Source organism: Chanodichthys erythropterus, chromosome 7 (assembly GCF_024489055.1).
Source record: "Chanodichthys erythropterus isolate Z2021 chromosome 7, ASM2448905v1, whole genome shotgun sequence".
NCBI classification, from domain to species: Eukaryota; Metazoa; Chordata; class Actinopteri; order Cypriniformes; family Xenocyprididae; genus Chanodichthys; species Chanodichthys erythropterus.
Genome location: NC_090227.1, coordinates 2,169,625 through 2,196,343, shown reverse-complemented (window position 1 = coordinate 2,196,343; position 26,719 = coordinate 2,169,625). Strand labels below are relative to the sequence as shown.

Sequence of the window (26,719 nt, the reverse complement as noted above, 5' to 3'; positions counted from 1 at the left end):
ATTACACTGTAACAAAAATACCTCTTACTGGGATTCAGGAATTATTTTGCAGCTCACTTTCTACTACACTATACAAAAAATAAATTTACAGATACAGTAAAATACAGCAATGATTTTTTTCTTTCTTTTTTTTTCATTTTACTATTGTAAATTGATCTGGCAGTAGATATGTATGAACTTGTATGCACCACAATACAGTATACTGTCAATTACAGTAAAACTAAATTCAGCATCCTCTGCACATTTGGCCAAATTTTATTACAGTATATAAAGTACTATAGCAGTGTATTGGTCTTCTGACACAAGACTATATCCCTAGGCAATCATTTCTCAGTTCTGCAAAATACAGTACAAATGGCTACAGAGAAAATTGACAATCACAAGTTTGAGGGTGTACAACTTGCTCCAGTTTACTGTACCTGAAATGTCAACACTGTACTGAAATTTCAAAAAAGTTGGTGATAGACAATTTTGGTTTCTTGTTTTTGTGCCTTTGGAATTTGTCAAGTTTTTTGTTTTGTTTTTTTCTTTTCAAATTTACATTCACTGTAATGCTGGAGAAAGATTTTAGAAGAAACCTTTTGGTCCTGTTTAATGTTCGTGCTAGTAAAGGTTTCAGAGCTTATAAGTAACTAGGTTTGATAACACTTTACAATAAGGTCTCATTTGTTAACATCAATTAATATATTAGACAACATGATCTAACTATGTGCATTAACTTTTTACAGTATTTATTCATCTTTTGTTAACATTAGGTAATAAAAAATATATTTTTTTCAAGTTAGTTAATAAAATGTATAGTCATTGTTTATGTTAGTTACAAAAGTTACATAAGTAAATGTTAAAATGAATATTAACCAGGATTAATAAATGCTTTGAAGTATTTTTCATTCATAGTTCATGTTAACTAAAATAGTTAACTAATAAAAAGTTATTGTAAAGTGTTACCCAAAGTTTTGAATCTTTTCTTTTCTTTACAATTTGTTTGTATACATTTTTGTTTGTATCTTATTTATCATCTTATAGATCATACCGAATGATTTTATCTGAAATGTAAAAATGCAGAAAGTGATGGGTAGGTTTTAGATACCTTTGTATGTGAGGGAGAAAATGATAGTGCATATAAGCCTCTTTGTCCTCCAGACTCTTTCTATATGAGAGTTAAAGTGTTGTAATTGTTTGTGTTTGTATAGTGTTTCTTGGGTTTTTCTTGTGCATCAACAAAAAAGTTTTTTGTGTATTTGTTTTAGAGATTGTTTTGTCAATAAATGTAGAGGGTTTCAATTTGCATTTGTGTTGATTGCAATATTTTGAAATATACTAAATTGTAACTTCATTATTATATGTAACTATAAATAATGTAATAACAAATGTAAATAATGTAATTAGAAATGTATTAAATGATATAACAGTGTACATGTAAATTACATTGAAGTATATTTTAGTTCACATTAATTGCTTGTCAGTACATTCGGAAGTACACTTTTACCATATTTCAAAGTACATAAAAAATTGTATTAAAGTCGCACTTAAGTAGTTTTAAAAAAATCACTCAACTTTCAACTTATTGCATTTAATATGAACTTAATCTGTGATACATTTAAAATTAATTACAAATAGAATGCACTTAAGCGGCTGAAAACATTACATTTAATTCACACTTAAGTGTATTAATAACTGATATTAAAATATATTTTATTTCACATTAATTGCTTGTCAGTACATTAAGCAGTGCACTTCAACTATATTTTAAACATACTAGACGTAATTATGAAGGTTATCATAAAGTTGTATTAAAGTACCACTTAAGTTGTTAAAAAAAATCATTCAAAAGTTCAACTTATTGCATTTAATATGAACTTAATCTGTGATACATTTGAAATTAATTACAAATAGAATGCACTTAAGCGGCTGAAAACATTACATTTAATTCACACTTAAGTGTGTTCTTTTTAAGTATATTATTTGTGCAATAAGTACACTTTATAAAAGTATACTAAAGTGCACTTTTTTTTCACAAGGGAATAATAACAACATCATATATGGTCAGTCTAATCTTAAGGCCTTAGCGACATTTAATTTGCAAAGATCTTGAGTTTTCGCTGAAGGGCGTGTCCGTGGCAGCCTGACAAATTCTGATGTTTCGCCATGAATGATGAATTTGTTGTAACTCAAGCATACAATGTCCGATCTGCTCCAAACTTCACATGTGTAATAAGAGTCCTGGCCTAAAGACATCTATATGCCAATATTCAGTTAGTCAAAGCGCCACCTGCTGGCAACAGGAAATGGTATGCTTTACACTTTAGTTCACTCTCAGAAAAACATTTTAATATGCCATGATGTTCCAAACATACTAGAAATATGTTAAACCATGAAATACTTGGCTAAGTGCTAATGTATGCGATTAAAGCCAAGAAACAGATACTGATGCACTATGTTTTATACACATCTTAAGAGATATGGTGGACATTCATAGGCCTATTAAATTTGCATAATTTTCCTATGTTTTTACATCATGAAAATCTATAAGACTTTAGTTATATGTGGGACATATATGACATAGGATTGAAAATACATAAATATTATGCAATTTGTATATATGGTTTTTGCAGCATATGTCCCTTATAATATTCTGTTGGAACATATACGAATCACATATGTTTTCAACAAAACTTTTCCATATGGGAACACGGACAAGGGAAGTTTCTTTTTTATTATTCTTATTTTATTTATTTACTTTTTTTTTTGTAATAATTTGTAATCAGTGACAGACAGTACATCATGACAATCATTTAGGCCTCAATGAATCCACAGTCCTGTAGAACTTTAGAAACAGCAGGTATAAGATCTTTGGCATAGTCCCACAGATGATCATCTCTTATAATGTTTGTATTTGGGGGATATTTAAAGTATTTCAAGTGGTACATGCGAGCGATGGAGTTGCTCACCCTTACTGTGGTGAATCCAGAATGCACATTTTCCAGCAGTCCATGTACAGTAGCCTTCAGAACTAGCCGAGGATTTACTATAACCTTGAAATTGATTAGGGGGTCAGTGGGTATTCGCTCTATATAATTTAAAATATTCCATCCTGTTACCTTTTTCCATTTGTCTTGCTCGTAATTCGTATAAGCTTTTGCAGTGAAAGGGAATACATTATTATCAAACCTAAAGCCCACAGTAGTGCCGTCCATCTTCTCAAGCTCAGGCAACAGCTCCGGCCAGGTTTTCACCTTGAGAGGCAGAATGAGCTCATCTATGTCATGTAGAGCCACATAGTGACTTTGGTACATGTAACGATAAATACAGTCATTAAGTGCAGGAATTTGCCCATAATAATGCAGCTGACCTGAAGATAAATCTTTCCTCCAGCCACTAGACACTTCGATGTGATTTTTAATGGTCCATGGGATGATCTCCACAAAACCTCTTTTCACATAGTAGTCCAGAACCTTCTGTGTGTCTGAATCACAGTTGGTTTTATATATCACCACCCTTTGAGCACCAAGCAGTCTGAACATCTCCAATGACTCGACTAAATTCAACACATTCTTGTAGTCAAACATGACAGAGATGCAGACTGTAAATTCATATGGGAAGACTGCTGGAACGTCTCTGTTTCTAACAGGTAGGAAGGATGTTATGCTCTCCGAGATCTCTCTGGCTGTTATTGCAACATGCGTTGGTATCAAACACGGGCTATTGATGTGACACGTGATGGTAGCAGTGCCGTACTCAAAACCAAAGTGGTCAGAATGAATTGTGTATTCTGCTGGTGAGGTCACGTTCCTCCCATCACAGCACATCACACAGCTGTATTCCACCTGCTCTTCACGGAGAACAATGGCAATCGTCTTTATCCGTTTCTCTCCAAAGCGATAATCCATATAAGAGCCAGTCACATATGTGTGAAGGTTCCCGACTTTAATCACAGGACCGTCCTTCACTTGAACACCACATGCTTTTGGAGCTGGAGGACTGGTGGATGTGTGGTTAACGTGTGGTGTTTGGACGGATGGTAAATGTGTGCTTGGAGGAGGATTTGGCACGTCAGAGTCTTTACTCTCCTTGTTTTGCATGATAAGTTTGGCATTATGTACTTTAAATTTGGCATTAGATGTTTTAAAGTAATCTTGCATATAAAAAAAGATGATAAAGACAAACACAAATAAAATGGCACAAAAATAAAAGATCTTCAGTGCACAGATCCTCTTGTTAAAAGCCTTTGCTTCTGATTCACTCTTCAGTCGGTTATATTTCACATCACATTTCCCTAGGGAAAAGAGAGAAAAAACACATTTTATTGTTGTCTCTAATAAAGCTTTTGACTTCAATGAACAAATGCACTTGTGATTGGGATGTGAACTCTGGTCTCCTGCACATCCACAACACAAGAAGTCAGACAAAAAAAAAATAAATAAAAAAATAATGCAGCTTGTTTTACTTTTATAAAATGAGCTGAAGCAATTGGTGAACATAATTGGTGAACATTTCGTCACAATTTAATTTAATTGAGTTCAATCCACTTTCATAAGTAACTTAGTCCATTTGTGTTGTGACTTCATGAATATTGTTTTTTGCATTAACTAAAACCGAGCAGTGAATTTGCATTGCAACTGGGAGAGTAAATGTTGAAATTGGGTGTTATTTTATGCATTGTTGAGAGAAGAGAAAGACTTGTTAGTGTTTTATTGTTCAGTTATGTATTTTATCTTGACATTTAAGCCTTGTGTTATGTTGCGGGTCAATTTGAACCATTTTGATTTTTGAGTTTACTTAATTGCTGGTTACCCTTTGGGTTTTTTGGGGGGTTTTTTTCTTGTAATTTTGTGACTTTTTCTCATTTAGGGTCATAAACATGCATGCAAATTTTCAACACTCAGATGTGTTTTGACATATTCACACAAAATGACTGTAACATTCGTGATGTTCGCATGTATACATATATATTATGTTTGTTTTTAACTACCCTTGTGAAGGTATATCCCACTTATTCCCACTTATATCAATACAGAAAAATATTGTGTCAGCCAATAGGTAAAAAAAATAGCTATCATTTCTTTTTTCAATCTATCTGAAATATTATCTAAGCTATGTTGTTTTTTCCTATTTAGGGTCATTAACATGCATGCAAAGTTTCAACATTCTGATGTGTTGTGAAATGTGCATACAGAAATTGTATACGTTATTTCTGTTCGTGGGACAATTTGACCCATATAGACAGCCATTTAAAAGCAGCTAGACCCAAAACACTCCTGTGTTGTTTGTCACAGCTCTTCAACTCTAGTCCAGAATTGCCAGTGTCTTACTGAGTTTAACAACTATTTATTTTCAGCTTGTGAAAATATAAAAGTTATTTTACCTGTTAATTGTCTGTCCCACTTTTTGAGCATAGATATGAAAATGACTTTTCCAACATAAATTGTTAAAAATCTTGAATACTTCAGAGCACAGACTTAAGTTTGGTATTTTTTTAAAGGAGAAACGTCATAGATTATCGTAGAATTAAAAAAAAAAAAAGTTGTAAAAGTAAAGTTTTAAAAAAGTCATAGTTAAAATTTTAAATCTAAAAATATATATTGTTTTATATTTTATATAAAATATGTATTTTACAAAACATGTTCAACTCTAAAACTTCAAGAAAATCAAAGCTAAATAACTGAACTAGTACTGTGCCAAATTTTAGGTTGATATCTCAAAAAAACAACTTTCAGTATGATTTTTTTGTGCAGTACCAAACTTTTTCACCAGATGACATCCAGACTCCACCGGTGACCATTTAAGGACTCTTCGATTCCATATATCATTTGAGTGATCTGAACCATATATTTCCATAATTTTCATAATATTTGTGAAGTAGGCATCCTATTCAAAGAAGTTTGGGAAGTAATGTTAATTTTTGATTTAAATTGAATCCCTAAAACATATAAAAAAACATTTGGCACCACATCACAAATGAAGAATCTATCGCTATTTCTTTATTGGTCGGTCATTTTTTTTGAACATCAGTCACCAAATATCAAGACTAGAGTCTGAAAGCCTTCAAATGATATATAGTTTGTCAAGATTACTTTAGGTTTAGACTAAGATAATATTGTTATAAATGTGTAATGGCGAATGTCCCATGTGGGACACTGAAATCGAACAGAGCACGAGGGTTAAAAGAGTACTAGAGTTTGTGGTTGGGTTGTGGGATTATTAGTAGATGATTTTTAGGTTTGTTTGTTGCTTTGTGAGAAGTCAGCATGAGATTGAACTGGATGCGTCTTGTTTTTTTATGAAATGTTGCTGTGTTTGTTTATTATAAATGATTTGTCTGTGCAGATCATTCTTTCAAGATCAAAAAAAAAAAAAAAAAAAAAAAGTGTCCTTGTAATCAAAAACATTAACTTCTCCTTTCTCTTGCAGCGACATCTCTTCTCTGATGACAAGGGCGGGGCAACCTGCCACTCACATGAGATCCACCAATAGCAAACCACAACAATCCAACCATCCAATCATGCTATGTTCACACCATGTCGTAACTATCGTAATTAAGGGATGGCAATACTCTATACGGAGCTGTTCATGTCTTCAGACTCAGATTTCTATCAATACTATCAACGCTAAAATGAATCTGCAGCAGTCAGGTCAGTGCTCTTTAAGTGGTTTACCTTCATTATTATTGTAATGTTATGTGCTTTTGTTATGACCCACTCGTTATAAGCCGCAACATAAAAGAGGGATTAGACCACGAAATCAAATTTCCAGAAAAAGTCACCCCTGAGGAATGTTCCCCAGAGAGTGTCTGTCCTCTAGGAATACAACACCATTTTTATATGGTTGGTAATTACATTTACATTTGCATTTAGTCATTTAGCAGACGCTTATCCAAAGCGAATTACAAATGAGAATAGTAGAATCAATCAAATCAACATGAGAACAACAGTACATAAGTGCAGTTATGACAGTGCTCGTAGCAAGGATTTTTTTTTTTTTAATCACAATACACAAATAGATGGAAGGAAAATAGAAATCAAGGTAAGTGCTACTATTACTGGGTCAAGTAATGGCGAAAAAGATACATCTTTAGTATTTTTTGAAAATGGCTAAAGATTCAGCTGCTCGGATAGAGCGTGGCAGGTCATTCCGCCAGCCAGGAATAGACCCAGAGAAGGTCCATGAGAGGGATTTTGTGCCCCTTTGTGATGGCACCACAAGGTGCCGTTCACTTGCAGAACGCAAGTTTCTAGAGGGCCCATAAGTCTGAAGTAGTGTAGGCAAACACCAGAGCCTTAAATTGGATGCGAGCAGCTACTGGCAGCCAATGCAGACTGATGAAGAGAGGAGTGACGTGCGCTCTTTTCGGTTTGTTGAAGACCAGTCTTGCTGCAGCGTTCTGGATTATTTTTAGAGGCTTTACAGTACATGCTGGAAGGCCAGCCAAGAGAGCATTACAGTAGTCTAGTCTGGATAGAACAAGAGCTTGGACAAGAATTTGTGTGGAATGTTCAGATAGGAAGGGTCTAATCTTCCTGATGTTGTACAAGGCAAATCTGCAGGACCGGCCGTTGTCGCAACATGATCTGTGAAGCTTAAAGAATCATCCATCACCACTCCAAGGTTCCTAGCTGTCCTGGAAGGAGTAATGGTTGATGACCCAAGTTGAATTGAAAGGTTATGACGAAGTGTTGGGTTGACACCGATCACAAGTAGTTGGTGGTGGTCCTTCATCCAGGCAGAAATGGCTGTCAGGCAGGCTGCAATGCGACCAGCAACCGTTGGATCATCTGGTTAGAATGAGAGGTAGAGTTGTGTGTCATCAGCGTAACGGTGATAGGAGAAATCATGCTCCTGAATGACAGATCCTAGTGATGACATGTAGATGGAGAAGAGAAGTGGTCCAAGCACTGAGCCCTGAGGTACCCCAGTAGCAAGATGATGTGACTTGGACACCTCACCTCTCCAAGATACCCTGAAGGACCTACCTGAGAGGTAAGACTCGAACCACTGGAGTGCGGTTCCCGAGATGCCCTTCGACATGAGTGTTGACAGGAGGATCTGGTGGTTAACTGTGTCAAAAGCAGCAGACAGATCCAGCAAGATGAGTACTGATGATTTTGAAGTTGCTCGTGCCAGTCTCAGGGCTTCAGTGACTGAGAGCAAGGCAGTCTCGGTTGAGTGGCCACTCTTGAAACCAGACTGGTGGTCATCAAGGAGGTTGTTCTGTGTGAGATAAGTAGACAGTTGATTGAATACAACTCTTTCAAGTGTCTTAGCAATGAAGGGAAGAAGGTATCGTGGTCTGTAGTTTTCCAAAAGTGCTGGATTCAGAGTGTTTTTTTAGCAGTGTGGTATCCCTAGCCTGCTTAAAAGCTGTGGGAAATGTTCCAGTGTGAAGGGAAGAATTGGTAATGTGAGTGAGTGCAGGTAGAATTGAGGAGGAGATGGCCTGAAGAAGATGAGTGGGGATAGGGTCTAGCGGACAGGTAGTAGGGTGATTGGAAAGGATGAGTTTTGAAACGTCTGCCTCCGAAAGCATGGAGAAGGAGGAGAGAGTTTGTGCGTTTTCCATTAAGATGTTATTGTCAGTGTGTGGTGTGGACTCGCCGCTGATGGTTGTTATTTTATGTGTGAAGAATGTGGCAAAGTCATCAGCTGTAAGAGTTGATGTGAATTTAGTGCCTTTCTGTGTTGTGCGGCCCAAGATAGCGTTGTGTGCCACACTGTCAGTGGATTGCAGCACTTGTTGTCCAGGGACATTGGTGCTTGGTACGAATGCTTATATTGGGCTGAGCTATCTGTCCAGCTTCTCTCAAGGAAAAAACATAATTTAAGAATTAGATTGGCTCTGATTTAATTTGAAACTCATCTGCACCCTATTCTTCTACCCTCTCCTCCCTCCTCTTACACCTTGCTCTTCTCTTTCCTTCTGTCCATGTCGTCTTACATTTTCTTCTCTTGCTCTTTCAAGTCACTTGTATTTATATAGTGCTTTCTGCAATGCAGATTCTGTCAAAGCAGCTTTACAGTGATAACTGGTACATTATTTTGGCTGCACAGCAGTTCTAAAAGAATAGTGCAAATGCAGGCAGATCAAAGCACTGTTGAATAACAAATGTCAAGTGTAGCTCTTTCCACTAATACTTTTGCCTTCCATTCTACCATATCTTCTCCATCTACTCCAGCCTTCTCGTCTTCCTACATCCTCATGTCTTCTTACTTCTCCTACATCCTTCTTGCTCCATCTCCTTTTCCCATCTCTTTCTACCTCTTCCACTGCTCCTCTCCCTCTCAGTATTACCCTTCCTCTGTCCTCTTCAAAACCTCTCACTCTTACATCTCTTCCTTTTCCCAGTCTTCTTCTTTGTTGTTGTTGATTTTCTTTCCCCTTTTATAGTTTTTGTAATTTGGATGGCTGTGTAAACAATTAGGAAATTTGCATTTCTTGTGTTGTGTATATTAATAACTTGGATACGGATATACAGTCAAACCAAAATTTATTCAGACACCTTGAAAATTTCATTCATTAATACAGTTTAATCACTGTAATTTAAAAAAAAAAAAAAGTAATAAAATATGACACGATCTCGGAGTTAAACTGTGTCAGAAAATAATTATCTTAATTATGTCAGATAACACTTTATTAAAACATGGTCAGGTCAAAGTGTCTGAATAATTATTGGTTCCAAATCTTTATCAATTTTACTGGTAGTCCACTATATGAAGAATTTTTGGGTATAATATGTCACAGTTTACTTTATTTTGCTATACTCACTTACATAAATGAGCTATAGTGTCCTGCACCCACTAGTAAAAATATATAAAAAATGTCTGAATACTTTTTGGTTTGACTGTATATTTGAGGCCAATTGAGATTAAGTACAACTGAGATTTTAACAAATAAGTTTTGTTTGTTGTGTTTGGAAAAATGGTGCTACTACTACTGAAAAAGACTATTGTGAAAACATTTGGGAATTTTGTGCACAGTGTTTTGAGAAAATGATGCATGTGCAAATTTACAACCTTTTTAGGACAATTACAAAGTGTGCAGATTACTGTTACAGTTTTTCTCAAATGCTAAAACACTAAAACCCATTGGCTGAACAAAGTTCTCAGTTGCCGGACCACATTTAGCTAATAGTGCAGTATGTTGTCAATACCTTAAACCAGTGGTTCTCAAACTTTTTAGCGTGAAGTACCCCCTGAAGGGATTCCCATCCTTCTGCGTACCCCCTCTCTTCCACTTCGACTGCAGTCACACCTTTTCCATTAAGGGACAATATTTGCCCCCTAAATTGATTTTCCAGTGCATATTTTTACGTTTATGAATAACTTTATAAAATAAATAATGTTTTAAATAAAAAATGTTTACAGTTTTTCTCAGTCGCTTTGGTACATTTCTCAGATCAGAATTGAAATTCTCAAAACTACCTGTTCAATTCTCACATCATTGTGTCACTTGTGCACATCAAAAAAGCAGTTTCTCATTTCTTTGAACAAGTTGTAAATGCTTTGGTGCATCCATGCAAATGATTATGTACAATTCTCTGTTGTTTCCTACATTATCAGTTGCTTATGTCATGTTGATCAAAATGTATTATATTGGGTCTCTGTTGAATAGTCTCACCCCCCACAACATTTAGGCACAAGCTCAAGCATAAGTCTTTACATGCAAAATGGTTGAACAAGTTATCATAATATGTCAAGCATATTTCTATACTTTCTATATTTCCATTAGACTTTTTTCTAAATCTGTCCTGAATTGGTAAATTGCTCCCAGGTGAATCTTGACGACATGACATGACTCAATAAGGACATGACTCAATGACATGTTCTGTCAATAAAATACAGTACAAACAGTAAGAGGGTAAATTTGAATCTTTTCCATTCTCTTGCAATTACACTCACACATACACTAAGATGTAACTTATAATTGACAATAATTGTCATCAAAACTTTAGCCATAGTTTCCATCAGAACGTCCCTCCAGAGTAAACGGTTATATTGAGAACATGACTAAACAATTTGACTGTCTTATCCGTACACAATGACACAAGGACTTGTCATTCTGATGGCACTGACATGTTCATTGACACAGATATTTACTTTTGAGAGATGAACTAAGGATTTTTAGTAAGAGAGTGGCTTTTGCAGGTTATCCATGGTGTTTAGCTATTTGTACAAATTGTTTTGAGAAATGCACTTACTGTTTTGCAAATTGTGAGTTTGATTCGAGAAATGTACCAAAGCGACTGAGAAAAACTGTAATAGAGGAATATGCAATGATGGTAAAACGAAGTGATACTTTTAAATATTAAACTAAAACTGCCAGTAGGTGGCAGCAAGTCACTGTTTTTATGAGTGAGTCATCGAGTCATTCATTTAGTAAGGAAGCAAGTGGCTGTGAATAAATCATTGAATCATTGACTCACGATTCGTTCAAAGCCGCATTCGTGTGTTGTAGTTCTGCTCTGGTTTTCGTTAGAAATATTTGTTTCGTTGCAAAATAGATTAAATAATGACAGTAGTGTGTTTAAAATGTACGTTTTGTTTTTTGGCCTGTTGTATAATAATGCACGTTTGCAGTCATGTGGATATTTGGGTACAATTGCATTCTTCCTCGTTACCAACATTAAATACAAAAACTCACACAAGGTATGTTTTTGTATCGAAGAAAGTTTGAGTCTTAAATTGATATAAATCCACTATCTGTGTCTATATTTGTTCTTCATGCAAGTGCTAAATCCGCCCTTTTACAAAGGTGCATTGTCGAGAACGGCAGTAATTTAGCGCGATTTAAGGCAGCAGATTCGGCACGCAATCTATCATATGCATGCTGCTTCTGTGGATGCAGTCATTTTAGACTGCAAAACATGTGGTAATTTGATTAAATGTAATGGATTTACGGCATTTTGCCAGTTAGAAATACATGCTCGGTTTTAATATTATTTTAAGGTATGGTAAAGTACTCCGCATTTTGTTCACATACCCCCTTTTGTCACCTCATGTACCCACAGGGGTACGTGTACCCCAGTTTGAGAAACACTGCCTTAAACCATTTCACATGGTAAAACACAATTTTCAGATCTCACTTAGACTTTTCAGCAAAACTCTAACACATTCACATTCTCAAAACACATTCTGCACTCTAATGCACATGCCATCCATACTAGTAAACACAATGGGCAACAATCAAATACAAATAGAGAACACATGTCATTGATTGAACACAACCACTCAAAATTGATGTAACCTGTTTCAAATGATGTGACAACCAATATAAGCCAGTTCAGAGAGCAAACAGGTTGTTGAAGGTGGGAAGGAGAAAGTCTGAGAATGGATAGAAGAAACAATGTGAGAGGACGAGGACCAGTGCGTACAGTCAGGTCAATAAATATTGGGACATCGACACAATTCTAATATTTTTGGCTTTATACACCACCGCAATGGATTTGAAATGAAACAAACATTGTGCTTTAACTGCAGACTTTTAGCTTTAATTTGAGTATTTACATCCAAATCAGGTGAACGGTGTAGGAATTACAACAGTTTGTATATGTGCCTCCCACTTTTTAAGGGACCAAAAGTAATGGGACAGATTAACAATCATAAATCAAACTTTCACTTTTTAATACTTAGTTGCAAATCCTTTGCAGTCAATTACAGCCTGAAGTCTGGAACGCATAGACATCACCAGACGTTGGGTTTCATCCCTGGTGATGCTCTGCCAGGCCTCTACTGCAACTGTCTTCAGTTCCTGCTTGTTCTTGGGGCATTTTCCCTTCAGTTTTGTCTTCAGCAAGTGAAATGCATGCTCAATCGGATTCAGGTCAGGTGATTGACTTGGCCATTGCATAACATTCCATTTCTTTCCCTTAAAAAACTCTTTGGTTGTTTACAAAGTATGCTTCGGGTCATTGTTCATCTGCACTGTGAAGCGCCGTCCAATGAGTTCTGAAGCATTTGGCTGAATATGAGCAGATAATATTGCCCGAAACACTTCAGAATTCATCCTGCTGCTTTTGTCAGCAGACACATCATCAATAAATACAAGAGAACCAGTTCCATTGGCAGCCATACATGCCCACGCCATGACACTACCACCACCATGCTTCACTGATGAGGTGGTATGCTTTGGATCATGAGCAGTTCCGGTAACGCTTTAGATTACAGCCCGGAAAGTACTGCGTAATTACAACAAATTTACAGCATAACTTTCAATAATTATAGTGTAACTATACAGTAAGTATGTGAAAGTATAGGGGAACAATATGTAAAGTATTGGGAATAAAGTGGTAACAACCAGTAAAATAACAAATTATTTATACTGTAAATATTTTATATCTAAGGGGTACTTATGACATATAACTAAGGGGTAAGTATGACATTACGGGCCGTAAATTAAAGTGGTGCTTGTTACCCTCTTATTTCATGTAGTTACATGGTAAGTATGACATTACGGGCTGTAAATCAAAGTGGTGCTTGTTACCGTCTTATTTCAAGTAGTTACAGGGTAAGTAAGTAATAAAATGCAAACAATCTGATATCACTGACTCCGAAACCTTTATTTGAAAAACAACTTTATTAAAAACAGGTCTACAACACATTCATTTTTTTAAATCAACTTTTCATTTCAAACTAAACTAAAGTAACAAGTTTTGTCCATTTTTTGGTTGTTATTGTTTCTCGCTTGGCTTCCACCTGCTCTTGTTTCTCAGCTGATGAAAGAAAATACAGTACACCCCAAAATTTTCTCATGGTTTAGGCCAGGGGCGGTTTCTTCATTAGGGCAATTGGGCAACGCACCACCAAAAGTGAGAAAGGGACGGATTTTTTCAGTCACATTCAACCACAGAGTTACGCTAGCTGTCACTGCTAGGCTGTTTGTTCTGCCTCTGGATGTAGTCCAATCAGCGTCGAGTCAAGTTCTGTGGAGTACCGCCTTTTTTTGGGCATTTCAGTCTGGCGGAGATTTGCCCCGAGTGCTCCCATAGACTTCCATTCAAAGAACTTTTTTTTCGAACTGCAGGCACTGCAATGCAATCTCTTATGGGTTCCGGGAGGGCTCGCACTAACGTGCTTTCGTCATCATACGTAACCTTAATTTGTGCAGCGATTGGTGGAAACGAACATACCTCTATTAATATTTTTTTTTTAAGCTGAAGTGACATCCAATAATTTCCTCAGTGCATAACTTACATTTCACAGACATATTCTCCATCTGTAAATATTAGAAAGTCGAGAAAATATTTCCATTTTGCAGTCAGGCGTGGACAAGCTTCAGCAAGCACAAACTTCCGTGAACGAGCGCCGCCGCGCGCATGCGCGCCAAACATATGGAGTTCAATCTGAGTAAAATACATTTTGTTAAAAATATTTGTTGTTGAAAATTTTTTATTTTTTTTTGGCGAACATAATAATTATGCCATATGTAGAATTTCGAACCTACAACTAAGTGTATTTGTACGATAGCAGTAACTGTGTAAAGTGACTGTTGTAGAGTAATCAAAATAGCCTAATATTTAGTCTGTTCTTTTGTTTTTATTTAATTTCATTTTTAGTTTAGTGTATTTAACTTCTGCTTTAAAAAACATTTAAAATTTTAGAATATAGCCTAGGCCTAATGTGATTTGACCCCTTTTTTGCACATAATATAGCATATAGTACAAGGTTACATTCATGTTTGTTTTTATAGCCTTCAATATGAACATTGTTTCAAGGACAATATTGGGCAGGATGTGAAATAACAGTTTTTAACAGTTTTTTTTAATTAAATACAGATTTTTTTTTTTAGATCCCAGCCCTATGGCATGCTTTAAATACTGAATTTTCCCTGTTTTAGATAAGTAGTAATGATACATTATTATATCACTTGTTAAATGGTTATTCAACAATTAGCCTATTCATTCCTGCATTTCTGCATTTTTTTTTTTTGCGCCCCCCCCCCCCAGCTGTCACCAGCGCCTGCATGAAAGTCGACTTTGCGTTCGATGAAGCACATTGAAATGAGCAACGTGAAGCTTTCATGACATTGTTATTCTGTCTTGTTTGTTTCTCATTCTCATTATCTGTTATTCTGTGTATTTTGTTGTGAGCATTACTAAAAAAATGATAAAAAAATAAAACTGACGGCATCCAACATCTGCGTGAGTTTCTCGGCACATCTACGTCACGCTTCAAGTTACGTCAAGCATGAACTCTCAACCCTCGCATGCACGCGCAGAAGACAGCTGGTCGAAAGTTTTAAAAATATTCAATTATTTGGTATTTTTCTTACAAATACGTATCGTTTCACTTCAGAAGACATCGATTCATCCATTAGGGTCGTATGGATTACTGTAGTTATTGCTGTTTGATGCTTCGACTTTTAGGAACACGTGAGCTTGCATTATAAAGCGTTCCCAGATGATTTATTTTTTTCCTAAAATCCTTTTTGTGTTCATCTTAAGAAGGAAAGTCGTATACATTTCAGATGGCATGAGGGTAAAAGATGAATAAACGGTGAGCACATTTCCGGGTGTTCTGTAATTTTTAAATACAGAATAGCAAATGGGATTCCCTCTTAAGATTCATCAGTGGAAAGAAAGAAAAAGAAAAACAAGAGGAGGAGGAAGCCAAGCAAGAGAAACAAATAAGAAGTGTTTTAACTTTAAATCTGTTTTGAAATAAGTTGTTTTTCAAATAAAGTTTTCCAAGTGATATGACTGTTTGCATTTTTATTTATTTATTTATTTTTATTAATTACTTACCCTGTAACTACATGAAACAAGAGTGTAACAAGCTCCACTTTAATTTACGGCCCGTAATGTCATACTTACCCTGTAACTACATGAAACAAGAGTGTAACAAGCTCCACTTTAATTTACGGCCCGTAATGTCATACTTACCCTGTAACTACATGAAATAAGAGGGTAATATTTACCCCTTAGTTATGTCATACGTACCCCTTAGTTATAAAATATTAAAAGTATGAATAATTTGTTATTTTTCCTGGTTGTTACCCCTTTATTCCCAATACTTCACATATTGTTCCCCTATATTTACACATACTTACTGTATAGTTACACTATAATCATTGAAAGTTACGCTGTAAATTTGTTGTAACTACGCAGTACTTTCCGGGCTGTAATCTAAAGTGTTACCGCAGTTCCTTTCCTTCTCCATACTCTTCTCTTCCCATCACTCTGGTACAAGTTGATCTTGATCTCATCTGTTCATAGGATGTTGTTCCAGAACTGTGAAGGCTTTTTTTAGATGTTGTTTGGCAAACTCTAATCTGACCTTCCTGTTTTTGAGGCTCACCAATGGTTTACATCTTGTGGTGAACCCTCTGTATTCACTCTGGTGAAGTCTTCTCTTGATTGTTGACTTTGACACACATACAGGTGCTGGTCATATAATTAGAATATCGTGAAAAAAATAATTTTTTATATTAAATTATTTTTAAAAAATTAAACTTTCATTTATACTAGATTCCCTACATGTAAAGTAAAACATTTCAAAAGATTTTTATTTTTTTTTATTTATTTTTTTTATTTGTTGATTAGAGCGTACAGCTAATGAAAGTCCAAAATCCAGTATCTCAAAATATTAGAGTATTTACATTTGAGTTTCAGTAAGTGACCATCCCTACAGTATAAATTCCGGGTATCTCTTGTTCTTTGAAACCACACTAATGGGGAAGACTGCTGACTTGACAATGGTCCAGGAGACAATCATTGACACCCTCCACAAAGAGAGTAAGTCACAGATGGTCATTACTGAATGTGGTGGCTGTTTACAGAGTGATGTATCAAAGCATATTACAGTTTTCTCCATTGGTTTGGCTCATTTTTTGAAACAGAAATTTGTAGGAACTGTGGACGAACCAGACAAATGAATCATTCAGATGATTCTTTCAAAACATATTTCTAATTCAGAATCAAGGTTCTGGCTCCAGCTCGTCTACAGAGAGAACCAATGCTGAGTGCTTTTACGACACCCTATGCTTCCTGATAGCAGGAGAAGTGACATACCAAAGGGTCACCCAAGAAGATAGATCCCTTGATCACCAGAGCAAAGAAACAGAGAGACAATGCAGACCCTTTTGTTTCCTTACTTCACAGGAAAGCCAAAGAGACTGCTCTACAAATAAAACTGCTTCAAAATTGTTCCAACAATTCTAATGGACTTATCAAACATCTTTTAGCCACATACATTTTGCATTATGTGTCCACAAGTACTACCTGTAAACAGTTAGGCTTTAGAACACTCACAATTCATGTAAATGTGTTAACTCTTGACTGAATGACTCAAAGTATGCCTTATTTGGACTTGATTTATTTCTTTTCATCTTTCTTAAATCATGGCTTGAATGAAATCTGTTTAAAATGTATCATATTCCAGTTAATAGAAATTATGTTAAAATGGCACTCTGCTAAAGCAGAGACAGACCGGGATGTAACACTTATGTTTTATTGGGGGCAGAGGAAGGCCCTCATGAAACAGGACAATGTCTGATTGGCCAAGACTCCTTAGAGGTGTGACAAACAACTAAGTTTAAATGATCATATTGCAAGATAGTGAACTAGTTGGTTAGTTCTGGGAAAAGAAGCCAAGACAAGTACAATGGAGTAACAAGAAGAACAGACAAGCCGCTCATTCAAGCCATCCAACCTTCACTCACTTTTCTTTTACTTAATTTTCCTTTACCGCTGAAAGTCTTGTGTCCTAAGTTTTGCCGCAAAGTTCAACCAACGACTTTTGCCGCTTCAACTCCAGCGACAAAGAGACTTCCTTTCATTGTTCCACACGGACCTGACCTGGACCAATCATCGACTTGGGAAACCCTTCTCTGCATGACGAGGGAAATTCACCTTTAAGTCAACGCAAGCAAGTACCTCCAGATGAAAACTGAACTGGTGCATTTGAATGAATGATTCATGGTTCGTTCGGGTCTTTGAAATGCATTGATAGGAATTCTGTTAATCATATCACTCTCTCTCTCTCTGTCTCTCTCTCAAAACTCTTTCTCTCTCATTTCCTTCTTACTGCAACACGTATGAATGTATGTGTGTGTTTGTGTTAGATTAGTTTGTGTTAGATTACAGTTTTTCTCCATTGGTTTGGCTCATTTTTTGAAACAGAAATTACATTCTCAAAACTCTAAGATCATTTGGCAAAACAGTCTTACAGTTCAGCACAACACTATAGCTCACTTGCAAAAGCTCATATCTCTCCCAAAACTGTTCACTCATGCTTCAAAACTAAATCCCTTTACCAAATAAGTAGTCAGTGCCACAGAAATGGCAAAGATCCCTCTTAATTGCTTTGGCTCATTTCTCGAAACAGACCGGACATTCTCAACACACTTGGTGCTTTTGTCAAAATAACGTGGATGGTTCGGCACAACACCATGGTTCACCTGCAAAAGCTCATACCTCTCCCAAAACAGTTCACTCATGTGTCAAAACTAAATTTCCTTCTCATTTAAACAGTCAGTGCCCCCAAAATGCTTCGTCCCTTTGGCATTGTGCAAGCACTGCAAGTCAGAATGTTTAGATGTTTTGTCACTATGGCAGAGGACCATTGAAATATCCCTCATGCCCACCTTTCAGTCTTAGCCCAGTCCTTCATTGACAATGGTTACTGTACTGTTTTTGTCTAGCCAGCATAATACATTAGAACTGTAATGGGTCATTGTATGGGACAATGTGAATTTCCACCGTGGCCTGCTCATCAGGACCTGGTTCACTACTCATCCAAGGATGGTCATGGTGTTCCTACCACCTTAATCTCCTTTCCTCAATCCTATTGAGGAGTTTTTTCTCTGCTTGCAGGTGGAGAGTGTATGAGCATCGGGCTCAAGATCAGAGGTCCCTGCTCCATGCAATGGACGCTGTGTCTGAGGATATTACAGGAGATCATTGTAGGGGATGGTTGCGACATGCACTGTGTAAAAAACTGAAAAAAAAGAAATAGGATTTTAGGGTAAGAGTAGCCTCCAAGGTTTGACATCACACATTGCACTCATACTGCCAAGGAAATTGTAACCATTACAACCATCCCCTACAATGATCTCCTGTAATATCCTCACATGCTGTGTCCATTGCTTGGAGCAGGGACCTCTGATCTTGAGCCCAATGCTCATACACTCTCCAAGTGGAGAAAAACTCCTCAATAGGATTGAGAGTAAGGTGGTAGGAACACCATAACCATCCTTAGATGAGTAGTGTACCAGGTGAGCGGGCCACGGTGGAAATTCACATTGTCCCATACAATGACATATCGTGGTAGGTGAGGCCCTATGAGACCTCTCTCATTTTTAGGGTTCAAATCAAAATGAAGGCGGTCCAAGAAGATGAGCAGCTTCTGTGTATTGTATGGGCCAAGTCTGGGGATGTGTGTGACCACACCATTCTCAGATATGGCAGCACACATAGTTATATTGCCCCCTCGCCTCCTTCGTTAGTCAAGTTCTAGTTTCACCTGACTGTCAATTGCTGTACTAAATTTATCAAATGTTCCAAGGATTCATATATGGTATTAATGGTATTATGTTCTTGACTAATATTGACAATTGAACAGACTACTGTGCACATGATGACTTATACAATGAAATGATGCTGACACGTTTTGGAGCGAACAACCATTAGACTGAGAAACAATAATCAGTTTAGATCAACAAGATCTATTCACTTGAAAATTGTGCTAAATGTAGGCTACCTGTACTTAATCATTTGCAAACATGTACTGAGACATTGAGAAATGTACTTAGACATTTGCAATTTGATGAAATGATGAGTTCTGTTGTGAACAATTGCCAAGTGGTTTGGAGATTTGTCCATGTTGTTTTGAGAATGTAATTTCTGTTTCAAGAAATGAGCCAAACCAATGGAGAAAAACTGTAAATGCAAAGTTGACTAGAAGGAAGAAATTGGGTAGGCAAAGGTGCACAAGCAACAGGGATGACTACAAGCTTGAGAATACTGTCAAGTAAAGCTGATTCAGACACTTGGGAGAGCTTCACAATGAGTCAAATGAAGCGGGAGTCAACGCATCAAGAGTCAGCACACTCAGACATCTTCAGGAAAAGGTCTTCTGAAACAGAAACGACGTCAGAAGCATCTTACCTGGGCTAAGGAGAAAAGAACTGGACAGTGAACAGTGGTTGAAAGTCCTCTTTTCAGATAAAAGTAAATTTTGCATTTCATGTTGAAATCATGGTCCCAGAGTCTGAAGGAAGACTGGAGAGGCACAGAATCCAAGCTGCTTGAAGTCTAGTGGGAAGTTTCTGAAGTTAGTAATGATTTGGGGGGCCGTGACATCTGCTGGTGTTGGTCCATTGTGTTTTATCAAGTGCAAAGTCAATGCAGCCATCTTCCAGGAGATTTTGGAGCATTTTATGCTTCCATCTGCTGACAAGCTTTATGGAGATGCTGATTTCCTTTTCCAGCAGGACTTTAGCACCTGCCCACAGTGCGAAAACCACTATTTACTGTGTTTTATTGGCCAGCCAACATGCCTGACCCCTGAATCTATGGGATATTTTCAGGAGAAAGATGAGAAACAGTCGATCCAACAAAATACAGATGATCTGAAGGCTCAATAGTGCCTCAGCAGTGCCACAGGCTGATCACTTCCATGCCACACTTCACTGATGTTGTAATTTGTGCTAGGAGCAAGTCATTTGCTGTAGTATGTGCTGCCGACCAAGTATTGAGTGCACAAATGAACATACTTTAAAGAACTTGAACTTTTCTGTTTTGAAAATCCATTTTTTGATTGATCTTAGGAAATATTCTAATATTTTGAGATACTGGATTTTGGACTTTCATGAGCTGTACGCTCTAATCATCAAAATAAAAATAAAAAAAATAAAACAAACTTTTGAAATGTTTTACTTTACATGTAGGGAATCTACAATATATGAAAGTTTCATTTTTTAAAATAATTTACAATAAAAAAATGAACTTTTTCACAATATTCTCATTATATGACCAGCACCTGTATGGTGAGTTGAAGTGTGCAGGGTAGCGAACTTGAACTTTGCCCTGAGACGGGGTTCCCGCGGCTAGCTGCGAGATTTTCTGTGACCTCTGTGACCTGACCATCTGGCTCAGGTGGTCTGGGTGACTGGAAAGGCAGAAGTTCACACACTTGAGCCCAGATTTTCAGCTGTCTGGAGATCAATAAGGGCTCAAAGCAGTCGTGCAGGTCTTTACGGATGAAACAGGGAAACGCATCTATCTGTGCTATGCACAGCGGAGGTGCCAAGCTCATTGTACCAATTGTGTGGTGCATGGGAGCTGTGTGTTCAAGAAGGACCTCATTTTGGCTGTACGCCTGCACATTCAGCTCACATATTTGTGACTTGAGAGTCTGATTTCGTCATTTCTCAGTCTTTCAAACAGGTGAGGGCAGGTTTCTGGGCAGTGATCAGAGACTGGATAACTAGTTTGATTTTCTGCAGTCTTTTCAGGAGCAGTCCTCTGCTTGGCGTAAGCTTTGTGGCCCAAGTCTCGAAGCTGCTGAGGAGACATACTACGTGGGCAGGCCAAGGCTGCCAGATGATCACTCACCGCAGGCTGCAGCTTTCGGAGAAACACCCTACCCTACATTTGTTCTTGTTCCAGAAAAGTTTCACTCAGATAAACGTCATTAAATGAAGGAAAATTTACAACCTATTTAGGACAATTACAAAGTGTTCAGATCACTGTGTTAGCTGTATTGAGAACAATGACTTGAGTTTGGAGAAATGTTTCAAATCGATTGAGAAGAGATTGTCTTGTTGGAAGGTAAACCTTCGGCCCAGTCTGAGGTCCTGAGCACTCTGGAGAAAGTTTTCGTCCAGGATATCCCTCTACTTGGCCACATTCATCTTTCCCTCGATTGCAACCATTCGTCCTGTCCCTGCAGCTGAAAAACACCCCCACAGCATGATGCTATCACCACCATGCTTCACTGTTGGGACTGTATTGGACAGGTGATGAGCAGTGCCTGGTTTTCTCCACACATACCGCTTAGAATTAAGGCCAAAAAGTTCTATCTTAGTCTCATCAGACCAGAGAATATTATTTCTCACCATCTTGGCAAACTCCATGTGGGCTTTCATGTGTCTTGCACTGAGGAGAGGCTTCCGTCGGGCCACTCTGACATAAAGCCCCGACTGGTGGAGGGCTGCAGTGATGGTTGACTTTCTACAACTTTCTCCCATCTCCCGACTGCATCTGTGGAGCTCAGCCACAGTGATCTTTGGGTTCTTCTTTACCTCTCTCACCAAGGCTCTTCTCCCCCGATAGCTCAGTTTGGCTGGACGGCCAGCTCTAGGAAGGGTTCTGGGATTATGGAAGCCACTGTGCTCTTGGGAACCTTAAGTGCAGCAGAAATTTTTTTGTAACCTTGGCCAGATCTGTGCCTTGCCACAATTATGTCTCTGAGCACTTCAGGCAGTTCCTTTGACCTCATGATTCTCATTTGCTCTGACATGCACTGTGAGCTGTAAGGTCTTATATAGACAGGTGTGTGGCTTTCCTAATAAAGTCCAATCAGTATTATCAAACACAGCTGGACTCAAATGAAGGTGTAGAACCATCTCAAGGATGATCAGAAGAAATGGACAGCACCTGAGTTAAATATATGAGCGTCACATCAAAGGGACTGAATACTTAGGACCATGTGATGTTTCAGTTTTTAATAAAATCTGCAAAAATGTCAACAATTCTGTGTTTTTCTGTCAATATGGAGTGCTGTGTGTACATTAATGAGGAAAAAAAAAGTAACTTAAATGATTTTAGCAAATGGCTGCAATATAACAGAGTTAACGAGTTCGTTTGCCCATATAATCTTTAGGATATTAGGTTAGCTAATTTGGCTTGCTGTCCACTGAGGAGGGGCTCGATGAAGCATCTTCAACTCGAGCTCTGATACACCCCCCAGTGAATAAATATAGGATGTGATTACATAGGGCAAGGTACCTGAAATGAAGGTGGAGTTTGGGGAGGTGGAGGGATGCTGAAACAGCTGAGACTGAAGAGAGGTAAGCAGCTGCTTATATACTCTGGCTGTTGATTGGAAGATTAGATGGGCTCGCTCCTCCCTAAATTACGTTTAGGAACTTCACTAAAAAATTTAAGGGGGTCTGAATACTTTCCGTACCCACTGTATATATTATATATTATATATATATATATATATATATATATATATATATATATATATATATATATATATATATATATATATATATATATATATATATTAAAATTATATTACTGTAATATAAAATTATGTACGTTTCTGCATCACTTTAAAATGTTCTCTGTACTTTTGTTTAATGTTTGTGCCAAATCACATGACATGTGATAAGCAAGCGTACAGCCACACGTCACACAGTGCAGAGGCACACACTTCCATTTGAAACTGAGAAAGATGGAGATAAGTAGAAAGTTGAAGTGCAAGAAGTTTTTTTTATTCATATTTATGTTGTAATACATTATTTTATTGTTATTTAACAATGAGGGAATCCAACAATTGTGAGGTAAAACCTCTACTTAAATAAAAAACGGTAAATGTTGTGGTCACGTTGTGACCTTTCTCAATGCCAAAAAACCCCCACTGTTAGAGTGTGTGGGCTTTTTGGTCTACACATCTCATTTGGACGATGTTTTGAGGCGCGGTGAGTCGCTGGATATTCTTCAACAATACTTATTGGTACAAGCATTTTTATTTAATTGTGCTCAAAGATGCTTTTGTGATTTGTTATTATGGCCAGCGTGTGTCATGTAGATTTGATTTGCCCTTAAGTGTAATGATCTCTTGTTTAAAAAATGAATGTTTACTTTGAAAAATCACACCCATTTAAGGAATATTCAGTATAGGTATTATTAGTATTATTAAAATTATATATATATATATATATATATATATATATATTAAAAAAAAATCATATGTATCATATAGTTTCAAAAAAGCTTAGTATCGCCCATCCTTCCTATAGGGTGGCCAGACCAGTGTTATTTATTTATTTATATATATATATATATATATATATATATATATATATATATATATTTATATTTAGGTTTAAACTTTTTTTTTTTTTTTTAGGACACATTTCTCAATACTTCAGTCACTTTTCAAAACTCTTCACACAATTCTCCTAACCAACTTTCAGCTTGGCACAGGAGTTAAATTTCACATTCAAAAGCACTAAATCTACCAAAATATCTCACTCATGTCTCAGATCAAGTCATTCTTCCAGAACACTAACAAAGGTTGTCAACCAACAAAGACACTCGACACTAACCATATAATGGGGAATGATAACAGCAGACTGTCATTTATTATATTTTATAGCAGTCTGTGTAAGGCCTCTCCTTCCCCTTCAGACAATCAAGAACACTTGTAAGCTCCTCTCTTCGGCACAACGGTCATGACCACCACCACCAAAAAAACAAACAACCAAAACAAAAAAAACCTAACAAGACTTAGTTTAACACACACACACACACACACACACACTAGCTAATCTAATTAAAATCTAATTGTTTATTGTTTGTTCATATTAGTTAACAGTCCATTATGTATTAGTCAATAGTAATTTGAACATTTACTAAGACTAATACATGCTGTAAAATTATTGTTAGTTCATAGTAGCAAAGTGCAAATTACTGAGTGAAATACAGGCACAGATACAGTACAAGATTTTTATAGCGTATTAATTATTTAACTTTTAAAATGCCAAATTATGTATTAAACCTTTTGTTCAGATTAGGCTACTTCGTTTACTATGAGGTGTTTTATTATCAATACAAGAAAATGTCACTGAACTTTAACCCAGTTCAACCAAACTCACCCCGGTAAACCCTGTGAAATGATAAAACGGTAACTTAAGTGTCTTTAAAAAAAGAAAAGAAAAAGGAATATACTCAGGCTATATTAGGCCTATATTATGTGCGACAAGCACGCGCCTATCTAACGGTCCACCTCCCTGCGCCTCCTCCAGTTCAGCGATCTCTTTTTAAAGAAACATTTAGAAACATTTTAGTTTAGTTACATGAGACTTTCACTGCCACCATAATGCAACATTGTTTTTTTTATATCCCGCAAGCCACTGGCATTGATATTCATTCATGAATTGGTTTTAAAACAGCAAACAAATAAACTTAAAAAATCAGCTGAAAGTGAAAGTAAATTCGGAGGCTACTTGATGATATGCTATGTAGAATATAATAGCCTACAATAAGACATTAAAGACTAAAAGGTAAATGTCAGAAAAAAATATAAGAAAAGTTTAGCATACCTCTCGAAAACATCGCGACAGAATTGATGAGCATTCATCAAAAATCACGTTCATAATCCTTTAAACTCTTCAGATATGACTGGCTGAAACATGCGTTTCACTAAACATGCCCTGTACGAGTTTACAAACGGTTTCATGTCCCATGGTAAGTTCCCATTTCTTCTTCTTTTACCCATATATGACCAGTTTCTGTAATTCACGGAAATGTCGCTCCATGTCGTGTTTGATGTTGCTCTGATCTGTTCTGAGGTGGGTTGTGCAATAAGTCAACGACTTAACTGTTTGTCAAAGAAAAAAAGACACACTAGGACTATGCTTCCTGTCTTCATCTAACACGTAAGAATTTGCTGATTTGAATTATTTGTTTTTTAAGTGTCTTAAGTTTTTCCCCCCTCTGTGCGTATGCATTTTTTTTTTTTTTTTTTTTGTGCAAAAATAAATAGGCTACTGACTAACCTATAGGCCTTCTTTATTTTGATATACTATATTCTTTTTTTAGAAAACTGATCGTTATTCAGTGCGTTTTCATATTTGGGGTCAAACTAAAATAGATTTAATATCATTTTATGGGGGATTTTTTAAGAATGTTAATAAATGTAATCAAATGTAGTCCTAAAACTACGTACTCTTCATACTTTTGTTGTTGTTGATGTTGCTGGTTTTGTTGTTCAAAATTAACAAGTCAAGTCGAGTCAATACATCACCAATCCTTCTTGCAATAACTAAACTTATCATTTTGATGGAGGATTGTAATCCGGAAAGGTCCAAATGACAATCATCAGTATCAAATGGAGATTCACCCGTAGTCAAAAGCAAAAGACTTTGGACTGTGGAGTGGCTACAGAAATAGAGTGCCCCAGGGATGACACGTTTTTGTAGGCCAACCCGGAAGTTAGCAGCGCACGGGTTCCCTCGACTGAAAGCCTATTCATTTTTCCCCATAGACTTTTGGAAAATCGCAGAAAATAAGCTCTGTGTTTAACAAAGGGTTATGACACTTACATGTTTTGTCTATCAAGATAATCTTTACAAGTTAACACAACATTTATAGATTTTGAAGCCTAAATAAAGTCGTCAGATATAAAAGGCTAACAGTAGGCTATAAACGGACTACAGCACACCATGGTCGCGGATCAACGTCGTCACCACCAAGCGTCCTCAAACTTTATTTAGAAAACAACTCTATTTAAAAACATGCTCACTGATTATATATGCGCTGTGTATGAATACTTATCCACTTTTTCATGAGAAATGCTGTCCAAATGTCCTGTTTGTCATGATGACGTCTAAAGTCCCCGCCAAAGGAAGTAGTCCCTTTTAGCAATTTGTTAGCAACCGCCGAATTTAAGACACAGTAAAAGTTTAAAAAATCACAAGTGGGTTATAACTGGTGTGTTTTATGTCATAGATCAAAACGTGAAAGTATTTAGAGGCTTTGTTTACCACAGACCT

General features: G+C 36.8%; 1 protein-coding gene across 1 annotated transcript; it reads right to left on the bottom strand.

The window, feature by feature from the left end:
• Nucleotides 1-2,111: 2,111 nt before the first annotated feature.
• LOC137023040 (uncharacterized) lies at nt 2,112-25,522 on the bottom strand. The gene is made up of 2 exons (XM_067389581.1): nt 25,268-25,522; nt 2,112-4,276 (listed from the first exon to the last, which is right to left on the bottom strand). Exons 1-2 carry the CDS (start codon nt 25,299-25,301, stop codon nt 2,796-2,798), a joined length of 1,515 nt encoding a protein of 504 aa, XP_067245682.1. The 5' UTR covers nt 25,302-25,522; the 3' UTR covers nt 2,112-2,795.
• Nucleotides 25,523-26,719: the final 1,197 nt, after the last annotated feature.